The sequence below is a fragment of the Oryctolagus cuniculus genome, chromosome 13 (assembly GCF_051225735.1).
Source record: "Oryctolagus cuniculus isolate XC-2025 breed Fujian yellow rabbit chromosome 13, ASM5122573v1, whole genome shotgun sequence".
In the NCBI taxonomy this organism is placed as follows: Eukaryota; Metazoa; Chordata; class Mammalia; order Lagomorpha; family Leporidae; genus Oryctolagus; species Oryctolagus cuniculus.
The window spans coordinates 101,881,382-101,904,319 of record NC_142879.1 but is presented as its reverse complement, the minus strand read 5'-3'; the positions used below and the strand labels follow the sequence as shown (position 1 = coordinate 101,904,319).

Sequence of the window (22,938 nt, the reverse complement as noted above, 5' to 3'; positions counted from 1 at the left end):
TGGAACCCGTTTCGAACTCAGAGAGGAAAGTGAAAGTTACACACAGGTGTGTGCACTTGCCCTCTCTCAGCTCATCTGATCTTGTAGACTTTTTAAGTTAATTGTGGAACGTGTTATTCAGCAAACCGCATTGTTTAATTGTTTAAATTGTTTTGCTCATTCACCAGCTCAGTTTGGGAAGTGCTTTCACAGGTCATTTGCAGCACGGGTCATTTGTCTTAGAGTGTAAGACAAAGAATGCTTCTGTCACTTGTACCCAAGTATTTCGGGAGTATAGCTACACTTGGAATCAAAACAGACTTTAAATGAGAAAAATCGAAGCCTGCTATGAATGGCACTGACTACCACTGATTATTTTACCTTTGACAAAGTGGAAAATTGAAAGCTTGGTGTATCCCATTTTATTAATATAATAAAATTTTATAGTGTTGTTCTGGGCTTCAATATATGTTCTTTAGTGTTTATTAGCCCTAGGTTATAGTAAAGCGTTTTTGGTCCTAACTCTGTCTACACTGTGCAGAATGCAAATAAAAAAAGAAAAAAAAACTAAGCAAAAACTCCAAGAAATACCTCGTTTGGCTTTTCTGCCTCTCAAGTCTCTCCCTGTGTCATTTCTAAATAGTTTGCTTGCTTCTGCTATCTAATATGATTGAACACAGAGCACATCTTTTTTTATCATTTAGCACAGGTTTATAGCTTCCCCAGACTTGTTCTAATAATGAAGCTATGAGGGCTATGACAAGAATGGCGATATTGAATTTCTCTAGACTCACAGTAAATTTTTCCGTTCTGATGTCAGGAATGCTGAGGCTGTGGAGCCGGCAAGCAGGGTGAATGTGTTCACTGTGGGAACACTCGCATCCAATTCTGAGCTGCTTGCTCAGTTAGGAGCTGCTACCGTCTTTTACAGAATATTCTGGGTTTCTTCAGAAGCAGTTTTCTGGAACTGCAAAAATGTCTTCACTTTTTTTTTTTTTTTAAATGCTTTCGTGTTTTAGATAGGCAGTTTAGGGGGGAATGAACGTCACAGCTTGGCATTATATCCATTTCTGTAGGTTTGATAACAACCTATATTTGTTCAAATACAGTGAAAAGGCAGAGGAGAGTGAGTCTTTGAAACGAAAGTTTCTTTATAACTGATGTAGGCGGGTCTGGATCTGTGGTCTTAGATTTTCAGATTATCTAAGTAGACCTGGACTGGGGCTCAGATGTGTTGCTTTGCAGAGTGCAGTGGAGATGGAAGGGAAGAACGGGTGTGATTCTCTGTTGTCCATTTAGTTTTGGTTAAAACATTTTTGGAACCAGGAGTTGGGGTGTTTCAATAGCCCTAGATCGTGTGGTGGCTAAGTATACATTGGCATAACTGTCCTGTTTTGTAATTTTTTTAAAATTCTCATCGTTTTAGACAGCTGACACTTTCCCCTGATTTAGCAGATTTTTAACTCTGAATTGGCCACCTCCCCCGCTCCCAGAGTCTTGTGTATGGGGCTGGCCGTGCTAACACTGCTGGACTGTGGCTGAATGGCCGTGGGTAACTTTGCCTTAAAATCTGGGCCTGATTCGTGGATCACCAAGCTTCCCGTTGAGTCTTCCTAGTGTCTTCGTGTTCTGCGAATACCTAACACACGTTTAAACCAACATCATTGACTTAAAGAGAGCCGCTCCCCTTCTCTTGCCTTCCCCGAAGCTAAGCTGAAGCTGCGAGCCTGGAACTCCATTGCCTGCTCGCCTGATGCCCCAAGCAGGCACAACCCACAGGGCCATAGGGGACAGCAGCAGCTGCTGCTTGAGGCTGAGAGTCATACCTGCGCTGTGACACCAGGCCACATCCCGTTCTGCCCTTCCACAGTCACCCCCTGCCCTCCGGTCCCGCTGGCCCCAGCTGAGCCAAGGCTGCTTCTCCAGGGGGCTTTACTGCTCTCTTCCTTACTCATTCCATATGAGCCAGCAGATGGGAGCCCTGTCGTCTCTCTGCCTCTCCAGTAAATAAAATCAGGTAATTAAAAATTAAATGATAGTCATACTCCTTGAGTCGAGGCTTGTTACGGACTGTTTGGGCCTACTGCTCCGAATTCAGCCTGGATTTTCTGAGTCTTAGTTTTGACAAAAAAGAGAGGACAGTAGTAGATACAGAATCGATCTGGTATCTAAGTGGACTGTTCTCCGCGCCCTTGAAGAGTTCGGTGCGCGCGCTGCGGAGGGATTGAGTGCTTTGAATGAACACCTGGTGTCAGGCGGGTCTGTTCCGAGGAACACCATCTCATATGGCAGCACTGGTATGCCACAGGGGGTCACATCCAGGGTGTGTCTTCATTATGTCTAAAACTGACAGTCTACCAGGAAGGGAAAGTCACTTATAATTATCTCAGTGCAAGGATTAGCATTCCTTTTTCTTTGGAAAAAAAATTCATGTATTTGAGAATTAGAGAGAGAGAGATGTCCTATGCACTGGTTCATTCCCCCGAATGTCCATGTCAGTCAGAGCTTGGCTAAGCTGAAGCTGGGAGCCGGGAACTCCATCCAGGTCTCCCACATGGTGGCAGGGACCCAAGCACTTGAGCCATCACCTGCTGCCTCCCAGGGTGTGCGTTAGCAGGGCGCTTCCGTCCTCCTTCTGACTCTAGATTCTACTGTTTGTGTCTAGACCGAGCCAGGCTGGGAGATGCAATCAGTCTTTGTTCCTCTCCGATTCACACTTTCCCCACCCAGTACCCGGAGCCTGTGGCTGCCTGTCCTTATAGTCTATTACAAAAGCCATTTTCCTGCCTCAAGGGTTTGCCGTGGCATAAACTTACGATTTGTAGCGTGTCTTTTGAATAACTTGGGCATGCTCACATATTTTAGCTTTGATTTTTGTTTAAAAGACACTGCCGTGGGTTTTAAGCAAAGTGAAGCATCTTTCAAAGCTTTGCAAAAATACCTCTCCCCCAGCCCCCCAGTCCTTGTCACTGTTCTGTGTGGTTAGTACCCCTGCACCTGCTCTGCAGATTCACGCCTTTGTCACAGGGCTGTGAGGTCAGGTCTTCCTGTACCTATCCTGTAGCAGGCGGAATGAATGCACAGGGAACCCGTCCTGTAGCAGGCGGAATGGATGCACAGGGAACCCGTCCTGTAGCAGGCGGAATGGATGCACAGGGAACCCGTCCTGTAGCAGGCGGAACCCGTCCTGTAGCAGGCGGAATGGATGCACAGGGAACCCGTCCTGTAGCAGGCAGAATGGATGCACAGGGAACCCGTCCTGTAGCAGGCAGAATGGATGCATAGAGAGCTTTTCTCTTTTGGCCAGTTGCAGAACTGGCCTCTGTATCTGTGCCCATTGGCTCGGGTCTAAGCATCTACCCCAGAGCTGAGGCGGGTTTTTGGCGCCCCTACATGGGTGCCTCCTGGTGCCTCTCTGCTTCCCTTGGCTCCACCTTGGGGAAGTGCTCTGTGCAAGTTCTCAGAGCCCAGTCACCACCTCTGCTTCCAACTTGGTAATATCTGCTGTGTTCCCCTCGTCCCGCCCTGGGCTCCCCAGCCTCGCACAGGGCGATCACTCACTGAGAGAGCAGCGAGGCTAGGAGAGGGGCAGGAGGACTTGCGAAGCCTGGCAGAACCCCCCGGAGTTGCCAGCTACCTGAGTGCACCCCCTTTGATGTGTTAGGTTGTGCTGAGCCCGCCTGGGGCTTTGGGGCCAGCCTGTCACTGTGATCGGTAATTTCAAGGGTCCCGGAAGGAGTGGACTGTGACAGCAGTGGCGCAGTCATCAGGAAGCTGATTAACTGGAGCGTTAGCGTGAGGGTGCTTGGATAGGATTTCACTTCAGGGAACAGCAAGCAGCAAATCCCCTGTGGCCAGGGCAGAGTTGCAGGGAAGGTTCTGAACTATGCCGCTGGAAAAGAGTCTGCATCAGATTGACCCCCAAGCCTAATTTTGAAGATGCTAAAAGTGGAGTCTATCCTGTCAGAAGCACAGGGGTGTAGAACAGGAGTGCAAGGAGTTGTCTCCTGTCACTTGGGATTTTTTTATCCAGATAAGACATGGAGAACGACTGGATGCAGATCCTGCAGATGCGTGCAGGTGTTGGCACAGCTGGTAAACCTCCAAGTGGAGCTCCTGCATCCCATGTCCTTGAGTCCCCACTCCACTCCCGATTCCAGCTTCCAGCTAATGGCGCACGCTGGGTGGCCTCGGTGGAGTTCCCAGCTCCTGGGCTCAGCCTGACCTAGCCCTGGCTGTTGCAGGCATTTAGGGAGTGAACCTGCAGATGGAAGAACTCTCTCTGCGTATCTCTGTTTCTCTTCCTGCCTTTCAAATAAAGATGCGTACATACATGAATGAATAAATAAATTAAAAATAGGTCCTGCAGATGGCCCTCTTGGACCTTAGAATTAGTGAGTGAATGAATAGTGGTGAATTTCTGGATCAAGGAGAATGCAAGCTTCAGGTTTTCATGTGGCCAAGAATTTATGACCTCCCTGGATTATTCATTTTTCCCTTCTCCCAACCTTCTTCTCTTTAAATTTTTGAGTTTTTAAAAAGTTTTATTTATTTAAGAAGGAGAGACAGAGAGATCTTCCATCTGCTGGTTCACTCCCCAAATGCTTGCAACAGCCAAGTCTGGGCCAGCTGAATCCAGCAGTTCTAAACTCAACCCAGGTCTCTCCCATGAGTGGCAAGGACCCAACTACTTGAACCGTCGACCTGCTGTCTCCCAGGAAGCTGTGAGTCGGGAATGGAGCTGGGGCTTGGAGCCAGGCACTCTGATGCAGGACTGGCCATCCCAAGCAATGTAGCTTAACCACAGCACCAAATGCCAGCCCCTCCTCCCTGCCTGGCTCTCAGCAGGTGCATGATTACTCCACAGGGGAGTAGTAACCACGTCTCCCTCCCCCCAACACTCCCTCCCTGACCTGCCCTCTCCCCCCTGGGACAAGAGTGAGCTACTGCGTTTCCACCCCAAGTGGTCCCCTGCCTGCCAACCTGCTGAGGGAGCAGCTCTCTAGCAAACGCCCCCCACCCTGCATCACCAGAATTTCTCCCCGTAGTGCACCCTGGCCGTTCGCACACGAATTTGCTACTGGTGGTTTTTTTCATCTCCAGAAAGTGTCTTTCCCCTGCTTCCTTTACAACCAGCAGTTTTCTCTTCCTGAGAGTTGGCTGTGGTCGCCGTCTCCCACGTGTCTCTTCCCATTTTCAGTTTTCTCGGCCAAAGTTGAAGCCCTTGGTGGAGTCTCAGTGCTCACGGGGCTTGCTTCGTTCATGGCATTAACGCTGTGGATCGTTCGTTCTTCCTCGACACCCCTGGTTTCTGGCTCATCGCCATCCTGGTCCTTCCCTCAGTGGCTGTGCGTCTCCTCCTCTCTTCTGCCTCTCCAACCCTGAGACTCCTCTGCTGTCTGCACCACGCACTCGGGCAGTCTCAGGGCTTTAAACACCATGCATATGCCAGCCTCCCCCCCCCCCCCCCCAGCAGTCACACCGTCAGCCCACCCTGCCCCGGTGAGCTCCTGACTCCCAAGTCTCCCTGCCCACTGCATCCCTGCTGGTACCCAGGAGGTAGGAGGGCACCCAGTGAGTTTATGGAAGATAGAATTCGAGGCCAGTGCCGTGGCTCACTAGGTAATCCTCCACCTGCGGCGCTGTCACCCCGGGTTCTAGTCCCGGTCAGGGTATTGGACTCTGTCCGCGCTGTCACCCCGGGTTCTAGTCCCGGTCAGGGTATTGGACTCTGTCCCGGTTGCTCCTCTTCCAGTCCAGCTCTCTGCTGTGGCTCGGGAGGGCAGTGGAGGATGGCCCAAGTGCTTGGGCCCTGCACCCGCGTGGGAGACCGGGAGGAAGCACCTGGCTCCTGGCTTCGGATCAGCGCGGTGCGCTGGCCACAGTGGTCACTTGGGGGATGAACCAACGGAAAAAGGAAGACATTTCTCTAATAAAAAAAAAAAAGAAAAAAAAAAAGAATTCGAAGGTGAGTTCATTTCAGTACAAAAAAAAATTGAAATCCCTGGCTAGTTTGCTCCTACCACCCTTTTTATGAACTCTTCGAAGACTCTCTGTAGTCATGGCTTTAAAACACGTTCACACCAAAATAAACTGATCTTTCAATATTGTTTTGCACCCTCGTGTTTTAAATTCCCCGTGTCTAAAACAACTTCCCCATTACAGTTGATGATAACTTAAAAAATAGCCTTGCAGTGTTTGATGCCCGTCTGTTTTGCACAGGCCTGTTCCGTCCGACAAGATTTCCTGTTTCATTCTGCCCTCCCAGTCGGTCCAGAGTTTGAATATTTCTCCCAGGGTTCAGCAGCTGCTACCTGGGGCCAGGCAGCCATCCCTTCCTGCTGGGTTTGCCACTCCGACCCTGGCACCTGCTTCTCTGTCTCTGCCATGGGCTCCCTGCCGCGTAGGCTCCGTTCAGCAGCCTGACCTCTAAGTCAGATCTCATCCCTCCTTTACGCAAAACCCTGCAGTGGCCTTTTCTCTGTGAAACAGAAGCAGAGGAGGGCGCTGTGGTGCAGTGGTTAAGGCACTGCTGGAGAGGATGCCTGCATCCCGTACCCGAGTGCCGGGTTCCGGTCCTGGCCCCTTCCCTTCCACCTGGCTCCCTGTTGAAACGCACCCTGGGAAGCAGGAGGCGATGGCCCAAGTGCTTGAGTCCCTGCCACCCCTGTGGGTGACCTGGATGGAGACCTGGGTTTCTGGCTTGGGCCCTGGCCCAGCTCCACCTGTTGTGAGCATTTGGAGAGTGAACCAACAATGGCAGCTCTCTCTCTCTCTCTCTCTATGCCTTTTGGATAAAATGAAAATAAATAAGTAAAATGTTTAAGAAATAAAAGTGAAAATCCGCCCAGGATTAGTGCAGGCCCCGTCCTCTCTCACAGCCTCTCCCTGCCTCTCCGTCTGTTTCAGACACAGTAGGTTCCTGCCCTTCTTCACATACCCCAGCTTTCCCTGTCTCACAGGTTGGTTGGTTTGTGTCTAATGTAGTCTGATCCCTCTGCCTGAAATGCTTGTCCATTGTATCCCCAAGTGGCAACTCTGCCTTCTTCTGCTCTCTGCTCACGCGTCCCTGGCTCCTTGTGGTCCACCCTGACCACCTGACTTGGCTAGGTTGGTGGCGCCCGGTTGTCTGTAATCCACCTCACACAGGGCTGTGTGGTCTTTCTCTGATCGCTCTTGTCACTTACTGCGTAGTGTACCTGGGATGCTTATCATCTGTCTTTGCTGTGGAAGACAAGAGTAAAGATTTTTTTTTTTTTAAACAGGCAGAGTTACAGAGAGAAAGGTTTTCCTTCCATTGATTCACCCCCCAAATGGCCACTACGGCCGGAACTGCACTGATCTGAAGCCAGGAGCCAGGTGCTTCTTCCTGGTCCTCTATGCGGGTACAGGGGCCTAAGGACCTGGGCCATCCTCCACTGCCTTCCCGGGCCACAGCAGAGAGCTGGACTGGACTAGAAGAGGGGCAACCGGACTAGAACCCAGCGCCCATATGGGATGCTGGCGCTGCAGGCAGAGGATTAACCAAGTGAGCCACGGCGCTGGCGCCGGGTAAAGATCTTTGTCTCTGGTTCACTGGTGGATCCTCAACCCCTTGAACAATGTCTGGTGAGAAGAACTCCCAGTGGCCAGGAAATGCTGTGTTGAGTGAATGGTTATGCCACCAAGTGACCGCTGGCCTTATCAGCATGACCGGTACTGGCCGTTGGCAAGCTTCCTTGTTTCCTAAGTCCATAGGAGGCAAGTTCTGTGCTCTGCTTGACTTTGCTTTAATCGTTTGCTAGATGAAGCATTGCTTTGTGTGTTAATGTCGTCTGCCTTTCCCCCCTAATTATGTTCCATTGCCCATTTTGCTGGGGTTTCTTTTATCTTCCAGTGTGCTTCATAGCAATTGCTTGCTTGTTACAAACAATTTTTAGCAGTTTCCAACCTGAAAATCTTATTTGTTATAAAATCTATCAAATGTTGCAAAGTCCATTGTCATGCTAGGCAGAGCTTTTTTTTTTTTAAACTCCAACATGCTATAAATATCTGATAAAATCTTCTGGCGTGATCCAGCTATAACCCTAGGTTTGGCATTTAGTTTTTCCTCTGTAGGTAGCCCTTGAGATTCTGGGGTAGAAGATTGAAGCCGTGTGGCATTATGAGAGGAGGCATCAGGCAGAGCGGAGTTCAGGCACTGAGTAAACCACCCACGGGCTTACTGCACATCGTCCTGGAAATGGGGTCTGTGACAGCACCTGCGTGGGGCACTGAGTGAGTCAGAACCTGTGAAGTCCATACCGAGGCGAGGTCTTCAAAAAGTTTATGGAAATTGCATAATGTGGAGAAAAAAAAAAAAACAAAGCTTTCTCGTGCCAAAGCAAGCATCTTTTCGTTCCATTTTGCACAAACTTTTTGAAGTGCCCTGGTATATGCTGTAGCTAAGTATTAATTATGATTAATAATGCTAACTAGGCATTGCTACCGATAATAATTATTACTAAGTATTGTTTTAGGGCGCTTTATCAGGCTGTGGTAGGAGGGCTAGATTAAAGGCAGGGTGGGATGGGAAGAGGCATTGTTTTTAATAACTGGCTTTATTAGGCCAGGTGAAAATTGTTGGAGCCCCAACTATGACAGTGAAACTTACCCACAGTTACAAGTGCTGTGCTATGTCCCAGGAGGTTGAGTAATTTTATTAAAAGGTGATGAAATCTTATTAATCCAAAATGACAACCCTTTGTAATTATCTTCATTTTTTTTTTTTGAAGAAATACTCTTTAAAAACGCTCTTTGGACCCTCAGTGGCTCACATGATGCCCCCAGTGTTGGTGAGGTTGGAGTCTCTCTCTCCAGCATTTGCTGATTCAAATGCCAGTGTCCTCCAGAAACACTCTCACAGACATGCCCCCCAAAATAATGTTTTCCCGGCAATCTGGGCATCTCTTAGCCCAGGCAGGTTGACTTGTAAAATTAACCCTCACAGGAGTGCTATTGAACTTGGAACCTCAGCCTAATTAATGCCTCCCAGCTGAGCTGTCGGGGTCCAGGCCGGGAACACCTGAGAATGGGCAGGCACTGTGAGCAGAAGCCTTTGGTGTAGTCGTGTTTGCCCTTCACTGATCACTGTTAAGTATTTTTTCATTGTGCCCCCAATTCCAGCCACCCTGAAGCAATGGCAGGAAGACAATATCCTTCCCCGCTAGAGATAAGAGGCACCTCACATCCACACACGTCACACCCACATGCACACATGCACACATGCACACACATGTGTGAGCACACACGCACAGCAGATTGAGCCGGTTACCATTTCATTGCCTCTTATCCGCAAATCCGCACTTTGCCTGCTCTGTGCCCTTTTCGCTGCAGGCACGGTTGCTAAGGCCCGTCAGTAGAGGGTGCTGGAGGACAGTGCAGGACTGGCGGTCCATGTGCTGCGTGGGGGTGCGGCCATAGTCACCTGCCTTGATCGTGAATGACATCCTGGGGTCAGATTCCCAGCACATCCCGGAGCGTCCAGGGTCTGACTTCCTAGCTCTGATCGCCCGCACCCTGGAGGGTGCCGGGTGGTGATGGAGCAGCTCTGACTCGGGGGCCCAGCCGTCTGGTGAGCTGCAGACACCCCCACTACGGAGCCCCGAGTCCCAGCCCCTCTTCCAGGGCTGCTTCCTCCCTGGGTGCTGTCCTGCTGCCTGGGTGTTGGTAAACCGTCACTTACATTAAACTTTCCCCATCCTAGTTACTGCCTCACTCCCATCTTCAGATTGGACAGTGGCTGGTGTGCGAACATGCAAAGCAGAAACTAGGTGCTGAGTGTTACAGACATTCGATGCACTAAAAATATGTGGATTTACATAATGATGATGATGATTCTCATGATTTTTTTAAAAGAGATTATTTATTGATTTGAAAGGCACATATAAAAAGAGAGAGAAGAGAGGGAGATCTTCCATCTGCTGGTTCACTCCCCAAATGGCCACAACGGCCAGCACTGGGCCAGGCCAAAGCAGGAGCCTGGAACTCCATCCAGGTCTCCCACAGCGGTGGCAAAGGCCTAAATACTTGGGCCACCTTCCACTGCCTGCCCATCCACATTAGCGGTGAGCTGGATTGGAAGTGGAGCAGCGGGGGTGGGAACGTGGCACTCGCAGGGGATGCTGGCATCGCAGGCAGCAGCGGCACCTGCTAGACCACAGCGCTGTGGCCCAGCTTCCGTGGCTGTTGCTGGATTTCCCACTCACGTGGCCTCCAACCTCAAGTGGTCCCTTCTGGGCCCTGTTTTCCTCCTTTGAATTCCAAGTTCAGCATTTTCTGCCTTGCCTTGGTTGCATCCCGTGCATCGTAATCAGGCTGGCCCTCGGCATATTTTGGTTTTGCCGAGTTGCTACCTTTTTTCTCAGGATAGGAGATACACAAATTTGGGGCCGGCATTTGTGAAAAATGTAAATAAAATGGTTGTGTGAACCGTGCAGGTGGGGGCCAAAACAAATACTGTCATGACTGTATTTTCCCTCGGAGGTAAAAGCATGTTTTCCTAATGCAATTGTAACCAGATGTTTTCAGGAAGCATGAGCATTTTATCAATGAGATGTTTGAATTATGAATTAAGCAATTAAGAAATCATTGATTGGATGTCTTTCAATGGGAGCTTCCATATCTGTGTGTTTACTTGGAAGAAAATGTGTTTTAAATATTTTTCTGGGAAAATAGGAGAACCTCATGTTTTGGACTGCTCTCTCTCTGTCTCTGTCTCTGTCTCTCTGTGTGTGTGTATGTATGTGTGTGTGTATGTGTGTGTGTGTGTCTGGTGTCTTCCCAGACTGTGGGGTCTCTGGGGGCCGAGGGAGTCCTGCCTTCTACACTTGGCTGTGTCCCCAGTGACCAGCACAGTTCTCCAAGTACATTCCTCAGCCTCCGTGGTTGCTGATTCTTAGGCACATGGCCTGGGCAGGTTACCCCGGCCTGCATCACATGTAATGGACAGAAACCTGTGGCCCTGGGTGCTGTAGGCTGAGGAGCCCAAGGTGGGAGGGGCCAGCAGCTGGCAAAACTTTCTGGTCACGTCACCCCCATTGGACGGAGCAAGCGAGGGGGTACAGAATGGCAGTGAGAGTGATCTATCTCGCTCTTCAGTAAGGAGCCCACTCCTGAGATAACTGACCCACTTCTGAGACAACCAACCCATTCCTGAGATAACCAACCTGTCCTGGAGATAATTAACCCACTTCTGAGATAACCAACCTGTTCCTGAGATAACTAACCCACTCCTGAGATAACTGACCCACTCCTGAAATAACTAACCCATGCCCAAGATAACCAACCCATTCCTGAGATAAGCTGTTCCTGAGATAACTAATCTACTCCTGAGATAACCAACCCATTCCTGAGATAACTAACTCATACCTGCAATAACTAACCCACTCCTGAGATAACTGACTCACTCTGAGGATAACTGACCCACTCCTGAGATACTAATCCACCCTTGAGATAACCAACCCACTCCTGAGGTAACTAACCCATTCCCAAGATAACCAACCCATACCTGAGATCAACAACCTGTTCCTGAGATAACTAATCTACTCCTGAGATAACCAACCCATTCCTGAGATAACTAACTCATACCTGCAATAACTAACCCACTCCTGAGATAACTGACTCACTCTGAGGATAACTGACCCACTCCTGAGATACTAATCCACCCTTGAGATAACCAACCCACTCCTGAGGTAACTAACCCATTCCCAAGATAACCAACCCATACCTGAGATCAACAACCTGTTCCTGAGATAACTAATCTACTCCTGAGATAACCAACCCATTCCTGAGATAACTAACTCATACCTGCAATAACTAACCCACTCCTGAGATAACTGACTCACTCTGAGGATAACTGACCCACTCCTGAGATACTAATCCACCCTTGAGATAACCAACCCACTCCTGAGGTAACTAACCCATTCCCAAGATAACCAACCCATACCTGAGATCAACAACCTGTTCCTGAGATAACTAATCCACTCCTGAGATAACCAACCCATTCCTGAGATAACTAACTCATACCTTCAATAACCAACCCACTCCTGAGGAAACTGATCCATTCTTGGGATAACTGACCCACTCCTAGGATAACTCACTCACTCCTATGTCTCTGGCTTAATCCTTTTTTTTTTTTTTTTTTTAAGATTTATTTATTTGAAAGGCAGAGAGAGAGAGAGAGATCTTCCATCCCTTCTCCATTCTTGAAGACAGAGCCTTCAGGGCCATTACCTTCCCGTGGGTCCCACCTGCCTGCACTGTTGTGTTAGGGATGCAGTTTCTAACACGTGGACTTTAGGGGATGCGTTCAGACCCTGGCCCAACCCTAACCCCCCAGTTGCTCCTCCTTCCCCGCAGCCTCTGCTGACGATACGGCCCTCCTTTGCAGGATTTGAGCCCCTTGCCTCTGCAGCAGTGGTTACTGGTGCACCTGCCTGTGCTGGCCTTCCCTGCCGTCCACGCTCCAATGACAGGCGCCAGGGCTGCTGTGTCTTAGGTCGCGAGCCCTGAACAGTGTTTGATCATGGCTGCCGCACCTGCTTGGGGAAATGAATTCTTCACCAGCTTGAATGGCTACAGGATGCTGGGGAACTGAGTATGTTTAGGTCAAAATTTAGAAAATAAACCCTGCCACCTAAACTCCTGTTACTTGTATTCTGAATCTCTAGGACCAAAACTATTTGGATTTCATGGTATAATTTGCTATTGGAACTGTAGAAATTGAATCCCAGGAGCGTTTGCAAACACGTGTCACAACCCAGACACATTTTATGAATGGGCTAGGGAGTTTTTTTAAGGGCCTCCCAGATCTCTTTGAAGTGGCTGTCTGGTTACCTTCATGGAGACTGCACACACCTCTGGCCTGGGAGCTCCTGTAACTGTGTCGAACCGCAGGTTGGCACTGTCCTGTGTCTTCCGGCTTCAGTCATGGTTACCAACGCGGTAGCTAATGGGAGGAACTGCTCTTGTCCCCAGGGTGCCACATTGTGGCAAAGAAATTAGAACTGCATCAAGGTAGCAAAAAAGCTGGTAACTTAGGTTCATGAGCTTCAGGTGCTAGAAAAAAAAATCAATAAAAATCAATTAAAACCCATGCAAGAAATTTGTCTGGAAAAGTTGCATTTGAAAGGTAAGTTCATTTTGTCACAAAACTGTTGGAAGCTGTGCATCGTTTTTTTCTTGAAGACCCCTTGTGGCCGTGGGTACCCTTGTAATATGGCTTATCCCCACAAACCTTAAGCAGTACTTGGGTAGAGTTAACACTTTCCATATGTAAAACACTAGGGTGGCTTATTTCTTAGTGTGGCAGCGTACCCAGTTGGAATGTATAGTTAAGCTGTTGTGTTGACTTTGAACCTTTCTGTTGATTTGGCGTGTTTGTTATAGTGGAAGCAGTATTAAGGAAAAGGACAGCACAACTTTCCACTGGTGCCAGCCATGGTGCTAAACGCTGCCATGTGTGTATTCCATTGGGTTCTCACAACAGCTGTATTTATCGCAGTTCTTTCTTCTGGGTCAGTAGATAGTTCTGATTCGCACGCTGCTGTAAGAAACAACCCAGAGAGAGCCCACGTAGCCCGTACCCATCTCCTCCAGCACTGACGTCTTAGTGGGCTCCAGTAGAAAGCACCATAAGTAGGAAGCTGTCATTGGGCCAGGCCTCTGTGGTTTGGATGTGGCGTGTGTTGGAACTCCCAACCACGTTGCAGCCATGCTGGGGGGTGGGATCCAGCAGGGGGTGATTAGCTCATGGGAGCGCCCCCTCCCCCCCATAAATGGATCCATGCTGTTAGCATAGGAGTGGGCTGCGCACCGTGAGAGCGGCCTTGCTGTCAAAGTCAGTTCTGCCACTTTGTGCTTGCTGGCCCTTGCTGGCTTTCTAGCCCTTCTGCCTCTGCCATGGAATAACACAGGACAGTGGCCCTGAAAAGATGCCAGCCCCTCAATGTGACTTCCCGACTTCCAGAGCTGTGAGCCGAATGGGCTTCTATTGCCTGAAACTTACCTGTTCTGGGATATTCTGTTGTAGCAACCTATTGTGGACCAACGCATGGCCCTCATTCAGATTTCATCAGTGTTCTGTGTGCTCATTTGTGTGGGTGCATGTGTGTTTGTATATTTACATTTTTTTAAAAAGATTTATTTATTTGAAAGAGTTAAGAGAGGGAGGGAGGGAGGGAGGGAGAGAGAGAGAGAGAGAGAGAGAGAGAGAGAGAGAGAGAGAGAGAGAGGTCTTCCATCTGCTGGTTCACTTCCCACATGGCACAACAGCCAGGGCTGAGCCAGACCGAAGCCAGGAGCCAGGAGCTTCTTCCAGGCCTTTCATGCGGGTGGTAGGGGCTCAAGCCCTTGGGCCGTCTTCTGCTGCTTTTCCCAGGCTCATTAGTAGGGAGATGGATCAGAAGTGGAGCAGCCAAGTCTCCAACTAGCACCCATATGGGATGACAGCATCACAGGCCGTGTCTTTACCTGCTACAGCATAACTCCGGCCCTGTGTAGTTAAAGTTCTGTGCAGTTTTACCGCCTGTGCAGGTTACCATTGCTTTTCAAACACACGAGGGAAACAAGCATAGGTAAGTTATTTGCAGTGCTCTCTGTATGCGTGGAGCTGAGGTTTGAATAATAGTAATAATTAATAACAGCGTCTGAAACTCACCAGGTTGTACATATTGAGAAATTACCCTTCCCGGTTGCCCCTCTTCCAGGCCAGCTCTCTGCTGTGGCCAGGGAGTGCAGTGGAAGATGGCCCAAGTGCTTGGGCCCTGCACCCCATGGGAGACCAGGAGAAGCACCCGGCTCCTGGCTTCGGATCAGCGCGGTGCACCAGCCGCAGCGCGCCAGCCGCGGCGGCCATTGGAGGGTGAACCAACAGAAAAAGGAAGACCTTTCTCTCTGTCTCTCTCTCTGTCACTGTCCACTCTGCCTGTCAAAATAAATAAATAAATAAATAAATAAATAAATAAATAAAAGAGAACTTACCCTTTGGTACTATACTTTTAATCCTTCCAACATTCCTCTTTGTAGAATGGTTTTTTTTTTTTTTTGAGTGAGGGGGGTGCGCTAAATATAGTCCCTAAGGAATGTTTGAATTTAATCAAAAATTAAATCCTTCCAACAAGGATTTCATGTAAATTGTTTCACAGTTGAATTAGTATCTTTAATTAAAGTCACATATTGCCAAGGAATAGGTCATTATTTTTACAGCTCCTGGAGTCAGCAACAAAATACTGAAATTCCATCCCCCTCCACCTCCTTTTTTCTTTCTCTTTCTTTCTTTTTTACATAATTTCACGTTTTGAACCTTTGACCTTAGCCAACTGACCTTGGTGATTGTTGATTACTTTTCTATTTATATAAAAATATAATGAGAGCTGTATGATTACAGATTGAGTTAGGTCGAGATAGCTTAAAAATAGTTTTATTAAGTTATAAATGAGAGTGCGTATAGGCAGAATGCCAGGTTTGGAAGGGGATAAATGAAAGCCACCGAAGATTGGGAGAAGTTTGTTTTTTGTAGAGTGGTTTTTTGTTTTGTTGTTTTTTTTTTTTTGAGTGGGGGGGGGCACTAAATACAGTCCCTAAGGAATGTTTGAATTTATTCAAATTTCCCAAGTAACCTATCTGATTTTCAAAGTGGTACCTCAGTGTGTCTGATGGTGAATGCCCACTGATTAGCAGAATATTATAATGCTTCAGGAAGATCATAGACCAATCAGCAGCCCGTAAGTTACCATTCCTTGCTCGTTAAATATCTTGTAAAGCTGTCTCTCGGATGCACAGCACCACTTATTCAGATAAAAATAACAGCAGTGCCGTGTGCTGAGATCCCTGGAGGTCCTGCTGTTTTTGTAGACGGCAGACAGAAATAAAAGGAATTTTGTCCTTTTTACCTCCTGTAATCCCAGTGGAAAATGAAACATGTGCTACGAGTTGATGCTGACTCCTGCCAGGTCCCCTCCCTAAAGAGGCTCGGGCGAGCCCTGTTGCAACACGCCTTGGACAGAAGTCTGCCGGCCTCTGATGGAGATGGATGGTTTAGGTAGCGCGCTACCGAGGAACACTGCACTACTGTGTACCCCAGGGCGCTTCGAGGAGCGGGGAGGGGCGCCTCCTGTCACTTGCATCTGTTACCTTAACTCTTTCAGGGGTGTGAGATCAACTTGCCAGACTTTGAAATTGCCCTGCCCCGCCCCACTCAGAGCGCCAGCACCATGTGGGTTGATTTCATCTGACTGGGTAGAACTTTGGCTGTTCCACCGTGCAGATGTTCTCAGAGCCATGTGTTATAGGAACACAATTTGTCCTGGGAACTACAAAGCCGTTTTTCATGGGCCACTCGATCGCTTTTCTGCTCTTCTAAGGAAGTTTTTCCTATTCGTGACTCACTGCACTCTCTGGCTAAGGCGGAGAGAAATGTAATAACAATCAGGGAAAGGAATGTGCGCGCTTTTCTTCCTTCTCGAAAACCTGTGCACGCTTTCTGTCTTGGTTACGTAAACTCGGACGACCTAGCACGCCGACAACAGTGGAAGGTAAAAGACTGGTCCCTGAACGCACACTTCTCTGGAATCTGAAAAATCAAGAAAGCCCCCCTCGCTTCTTGGGGAGAAGCGTTTTGCTCTTACGGCTCAGAGCACAAGTCCAGGAGGGAGGGCGGGTTCCAGCCGTCACTGCCACACACCTTCAGCGAAATTAATGAGATCACCCTGAGCTGACGCTCTGTTTTATTTTCATTTTATAGGTCTGTGTGAGCTGTTGGCTGCTCTAGCAGCACAGCTGCAGCCACATGTGGACAGCCAGGAAGACCTGACCTTCCTCTGGGACATGTTTGGTGAAAAAAGCCTGCATTCACTGGTCAAGGTAAACCCTGCCCATGTCAGGTTCTCTTTGCAAAAAAAAAAAAAAAAGGCATATGGAAAAATGTTTTGCACGCCATGTAGTAAACCAGAGATCGAATTGTTGCTCCCTGCAAAAACAAGACAGCCTCTTTCCATTTCACTGACAGGCGTGGAAATTGTTAAAGATTCTACCAAAAATACCTAGATGATTTCACTTAATGGGGGTGATCCGGCTGTGCCTACTAATACAGCAAACATGTGGTTGCTTTTGTTTAGGAAAAGCCTATGAAATAGTAGCAGGAAGGCTTACACTCCTCGAAGGTCAGCATTCACGAGCTGGAATTTAACTTAAATAAATAAATGTTCACCGTCCAAACGAGCAGGAATATATTTTCTGAGGTCAAGAATGGCAGCAGTTCAGTAGCCACATTCATTTAAAATAATTTCCTTTAACAAAGTCAACTGAAATTCTAGTAAGCTGTTCCCTTCCCCTGGCACAACTCCACCGAAAATGGTATTTTGTAGATAAATAACACCGAGGCGAAGTATGAATAAAAACCGTTTTTGGAGACAGTGGTAGGAAAGCATCACGGCTTGAAAATGATCAGCCACCAGGAACCAGATCCGGGCGCAACGCTGGGAGTCATCAGGCCTCTTAAAATAGGAAACCGAGAGCGAGAAGCTCACTGGAAAATAGGCCACTCTTGCTTCTGGAAATATGAATTGCATTTCTCTCGTTTTGCTCGGGCTGAAAGGAATCGAGAGTCTTTCCTGTGTCCGTAGGAGGTGAAAACCTCTGCCCCTGTGTTCCTCCGGCCCATAATTAATTAGCCGAATTTGTTGTGGTTGCCTGTCACCACACGAGGCCTTTCCTGGAGGTGCAGCGTTTCAAAGTGAGCGAGTTTGGAGTTGCTGATTGCTTCTCAGAATGGAATAGTTCTGTTTTTTTTTTTTTTTTCTTTTGTTTTTGTTTTTTTTTTTCCTTGCTACATTTTCTGAAATTTGTGTGACAATTCTCTAGGAGTGAAAGTGTCCACATGTGACATTTTCCTAGCGCAATACATGGAAAGACAAGAATGTTCATTTATTTGTTTTTCCTTAACAACAGAATTGCCAGGGTGCTGTGTTTCATGAGTGAATTTTAGGTTGTGAGCTGCTCTCTGGGTATTGGTTGGGCATGGTCTCAGGATTGTAACTGATGATGCTTACGACTTGGTGAGGCCGTCCCAAAAAATAATCCTGTGAAGATTGGAAGTACACCAGCTAGGGACCTATTTCTATTGATTTGATCTTTTGATAGGAGGAATAAAACATATTTGAATTGCTGTTATCATCCTGTAATCATCAAGTAGACATGCCCCCAAGTGACGAATGCTTTCTCGCTAGTATTTAGCCACAGTATAGTTGCTATCTCAGTTTTCTGACCTGGAAAGTGGAAGTCATAATGCCCATTACCAAGGTTGTGTCTAAGTTTCAAATAAAGACCTCAGTTCTTCCATGGTCGTGTAGCTTAAGCAAAATTTAAGCAGTATTAAGTGTTGAGGAGAAAGTGACACGGCTTAAAGATGTACAAAAGCTACAGAAATGGTTGTTATTTTTTGTTTAAAAAGTGAAACTGGTGCGTGAAAACAGTTCTTAGTTACACCGGCTGTCGGGTTTAAGTGTAGGCTGTTTTCCAAAGTACATGTCAGTGATAGGTGGGTGGGGGGCATACAGGAGGGTGGTGGTGTCCAGTTTCTTAAACACGATGAAGCAGACCACTCGATGTTGTCAGTACTAACACAGTACTAACGCAGTCTGAATGTTTTCCTCTAGTTACAAGAAAGTGTCCTTTTGCAGTTGTTTTTATGACATTCCTCTAGTGCACTCTGGCCTGCCATCGGACGCAGACTTGCAGTCCTATTTGTTTCAGCTGCGTAAAGTCTGAATGCATCCAGGAAGCACGCTCCTGGGATTGCAGCTCTAAACCACCCAGCTGTGTTCCAGGCGCCTCTGCTTAAGGCTGGCAGGGTAGAGACCTTCCACCTTTCTGCGTGAATCTTTGGAAAAGACTTGGCTTTTAGGCTCTTTTGCCTGCACTTGCAGCTGTGATGTAGAACTGGGTGGACGCAGTGTGCCCCTTTTATTCTCACATGCACCTTCCGTAGCCCTTGTGTTTTGTGTTTATATAAAACAAATTGTAAATCACATCACAGTATGAAATACTTTTGTTGTAACGCGACATACACATAAGAAGAGATGATTTGGGTACGACTGACAGTCGGCCTGACAGGGACAGGTGCGGCCCAGTGCCTCCGCCCAGGAGCCACTCTCCGGCAGGAACCCCGCAGGATAAGACAGTGTCTATGGAAAGAAATAGTTACCCTATAGGATGTCAGCTGGGGATATTTTTTAAAAGAAAAAGGTTCAGATGAGCAGTTGAAGAATAATAAAGACTTTGAGCATGAGATTTTAGAAGTATCAGGAGGAAGGCAGCACTGAGAAAAGAGAAGAACAGATAATCGATGGAAATACACACATTTACAGGGGTGGCAAGACGAGGATATTAAAATCTTCATGACCTGGTGACTAGGATAGCCTGCCCATGAGTGAGACCTGTGTTTCTGACCCAGCTTCTGCAAATCTACAGGCCCACGATGCATGTAATTGTGTCCTTTTTTTTATTTAAGGTTTATTTATTTATTTGAAAGAGAGAGAGAGAGAGGTCTTCTATCCAGTGGTTCACTTCCCAAATGGCTCCAATGGCTAGAGCTGTGCCGATACAAAGCCAGGAGCCAGGAGCCTCTTCCAGGTCTCCCACGTGGGTGCAGGGGCCCAAGGACTTGGGCCATCTTCTACTGCTTCCCAGGCCATAGCAGAGAGCTGGATCAGAAGTGGAGCAGCCGGGACTCTAGCTGGCACTCATACGGGATGCTGGATCTGCAGTGCCAGGATGCACTCCACCACAGTACCGGCCCCTAAAATTGTGTTTTAACCACATTTCTCGACTTCCTCTCTACTTGTGTTTTTCCCTGATGAGATTTCCTAGTTTAAATTTTCTTTTGCTCGGTTATGTTATGAGTCTGATTATACATGGATTTCAAGAAATTTTTATGGCAAATTAAACTTACCTTTTAATTCTGTTTTTCCATGACCCTTTTAATTAATTCCCCTCGTGTTTTTGTGATCTTGTTTAAATTTATTTTACAGCAAGATGTGGCATAAAGACATGCTTAAATATTGTATTTCTTTTAAATAACAGTGCTAGTTCTGTTTGCTCAAGAGGTTTTTGTTCCTAACTCACAACTGTGTTGGAGTTCTAGGATAAGACTGTGAAATTGTTAGGACGTGTTAAATGGTTGCGTCTCTTCCTCTGTTTTTTTTACGTAGTCTTATATCTGTTTGAGGGTAGAAGGAAGAAAACGCATCAATCTGAATTTTATCTTTTTGGAGATTTTGAAGCATTTCCACAAACACAAGTTGCTATTTTGGAGAAAAATTTTTTCTAGTATGGTTGAATTAGTATGTGTGTTTCTGTGATGCAAGTCTTAAAGGGCTAAGGGTGAATACTCAGCTAGATTCTTTTTTTTTTTTTTTTTTTTTTTTTTTGACAGGCAGAGTGGACAGTGAGAGAGAGAGACAGAGAGAAAGGTCTTCCTTTTGCCGTTGGTTCACCCTCCAATGGCCGCCATGGCCGGCGCGCTGCGACCGGCGCACCGCGCTGATCCGATGGCAGGAGCCAGGAGCCAGGTGCTTTTCCTGGTCTCCCATGGGGTGCAGGGCCCAAGCACCTGGGCCATCCTCCACTGCACTCCCTGGCCACAGCAGAGGGCTGGCCTGGAAGAGGGGCAACCGGGACAGAATCCAGCGCCCCGACCGGGACTAGAACCCGGTGTGCCGGCGCCGCTAGGCGGAGGATTAGCCTAGTGAGCCGCGGCGCCGGCCTAGATTCTTTTTTTTTTTTTTTTAACAGGCAGAGTGGACAGTGAGAGAGAGACAGAGAGAAAGGTCTTCCTTTTGCCGTTGGTTCACCCTCCAATGGCTGCCGCGGCCAGCGCGCTGCGGCCGGCGCACCGTGCTGATCCAATGGCAGGAGCCACGTGCTTCTCCTGGTCTCCCATGGCGTGCAGGGCCCAAGCACTTGGGCCATCCTCCACTGCACTCCCTGGCCACAGCAGAGAGCTGGCCTGGAAGAGGGGCAACCGGGACAGAATCCGGCGCCCCAACCAGGACTAGAACCCAGTGTGCCAGTGCCGCAAGGCGGAGGATTAGCCTAGTGAGCCGCGGTGCCGGCCTCAGCTAGACTCTTATAACATTGGATCATGGCTTTAACTTTCATCATTGCTTGATTGATTTGTGTGCTATTTGCTGAGTCCTTACTCTGTACTGTTCCTGAACGGATCCCTAGGACTCAGATGTCCACCATGGCAGGTGCAGTCCCTGGCCTTGTGTAGTCTCCACTCCAGTTTCCCAGAGGGGTTACCCACAAGAGGTGAGCTACTCCATAATAAATCATGCTTAGGGCTTTCTTTTTCTAAGAGGTACAAGGTGCCCAACCAGCTCAACAACTGGTCCCAGCGAGCGGCCCATGGCAGCTTTGGTGTCTTTGGCATGAACTTGCCATGTTGAATGGGAGTTGCTCATTCATGGACATTCATGGGAGCGGTTGGGGATGGGGGGGATAGGGCAGGCCAGGGTGAGCCCAGTCCCTCCCGTGGAGGCTGGCAGCTTCTGTGGCTGGTGTGTGAAGTGAGGAAGGCCATGGGCAGCACAGTGTGGCAGGAAGGGTGAGCAGAGGCCAGTTTTTGAATGGCTTGTGAACCACATAGGGTGCGTAGACTTAATCCTAAGACAGTGGGCAGCATTGCATTGAAAGGCATAAAGCAGCAGAGTGAAGGTAGCATATTTTTCTTGTGGAAGTCCGTCGGCCAGCTGTCTCCAGTAGGGGGCATGAGATGTCCAGGTCAGAGATGATGGTGGCAAAATGTTGGGAGTGGGGAGTGGATTTGGACTTGGGAGAGGGGGCCTGGTCTTCAGCCTGGGCTCAGCAGCCTGTGTGCTGGTTATGAGCGTGTTGAAACTCCTCCTGCTGTGACACCCAGCCAGTGTATAAGCCTGGCTACTGGGGGTCAGGAAAAGGGATCCAGGAGATCTCCAGAAGCTGCAAGATCCAGGTACTAGATCTTACCTATGCGAACTCTCTTCAGAGGAGACGAAAGGTGATTTTAGTTTTCCTTATGTTGATTGGCTGTTTGGAGCATGAGCCAATATCCCACCGGATAATACCAATCTTGAACGGAGCCTAATTATGTCCTAGGTTAGAGATACTGGACCTGGGAGTAAGGCTGCCAGGTAAAATACAGGAAAACATCCAGTTAAATTTGAATTTCCGATACATAATGAGTATGATATTGATGTTTTCATTTGGGAAACCCAGCCACTCCGTTAGGGATAGTCATCAACATTTAGGTGGAAACAGATTTGTCAAGTTATAATTGAGTCAACCCATTTAAAGCATCCAATTCAGTGGGCTTTAGTATATGAGAGTTGTGTGGCCATTACCACGATTTGAATGTTTTTATTACCTCCTTGCTGACCCCTGCCAAGCCCTGCGTCCTCTCTTTAATCCCAGCCCCAAGCAGCCTTGGATCTTCTCTCTGCATTGACAGAGACAGGTCACATGTGTGCTTCACTGACTGGCTGCCATCGCTTAGCCTGCTGGTTTTTTTTTTTTTTTTTTTTTTTTTGACAGAGTGGATAGTGAGAGAGAGAGAAAGGTCTTCCTTTTTGCCGTTGGTTCACCCTCCAATGGCCGCCGCGGCTGGCGCGCTGTGGCCGGTGCACCGCGCTGATCTGAAGCCAGGAGCCAGGTGCTTCTCCTGGTCTCCCATGGGGTGCAGGGCCCAAGCACTTGGGCCATCCTCCACTGCACTCCCTGGCCACAGCAGAGAGCTGGCCTGGAAGAGGGGCAACTGGGACAGAATCCAGCACCCCAACCGGGGCTAGAACCCGGTGTGCTGGCGCCGCAAGGCGGAGGATTAGCCTAGTGAGCCGCGGCGCCGGCAGCCTGCTGTTTTCAAAGTCCGCCCACATGCTAGCCCGCACCAGTGCACCGTTCTTT

The 22,938-nt window shown here is 48.3% G+C and overlaps 1 protein-coding gene across 5 annotated transcripts in view; it reads left to right on the top strand.

The window, feature by feature from the left end:
- MPP7 (MAGUK p55 scaffold protein 7) overlaps window positions 1-22,938 on the top strand; it is a 239,591-nt gene that overhangs the window by 74,615 nt on the left and 142,038 nt on the right. For all 5 annotated transcript variants that reach the window (XM_051821591.3, XM_008268037.5, XM_089311856.1 and 2 more), the window contains exon 3: window positions 16,742-16,860. In XM_051821591.3, the coding sequence (XP_051677551.1) occupies window positions 16,742-16,860 (119 nt within the window). The remainder of the gene's footprint in view (window positions 1-16,741; window positions 16,861-22,938) is intronic.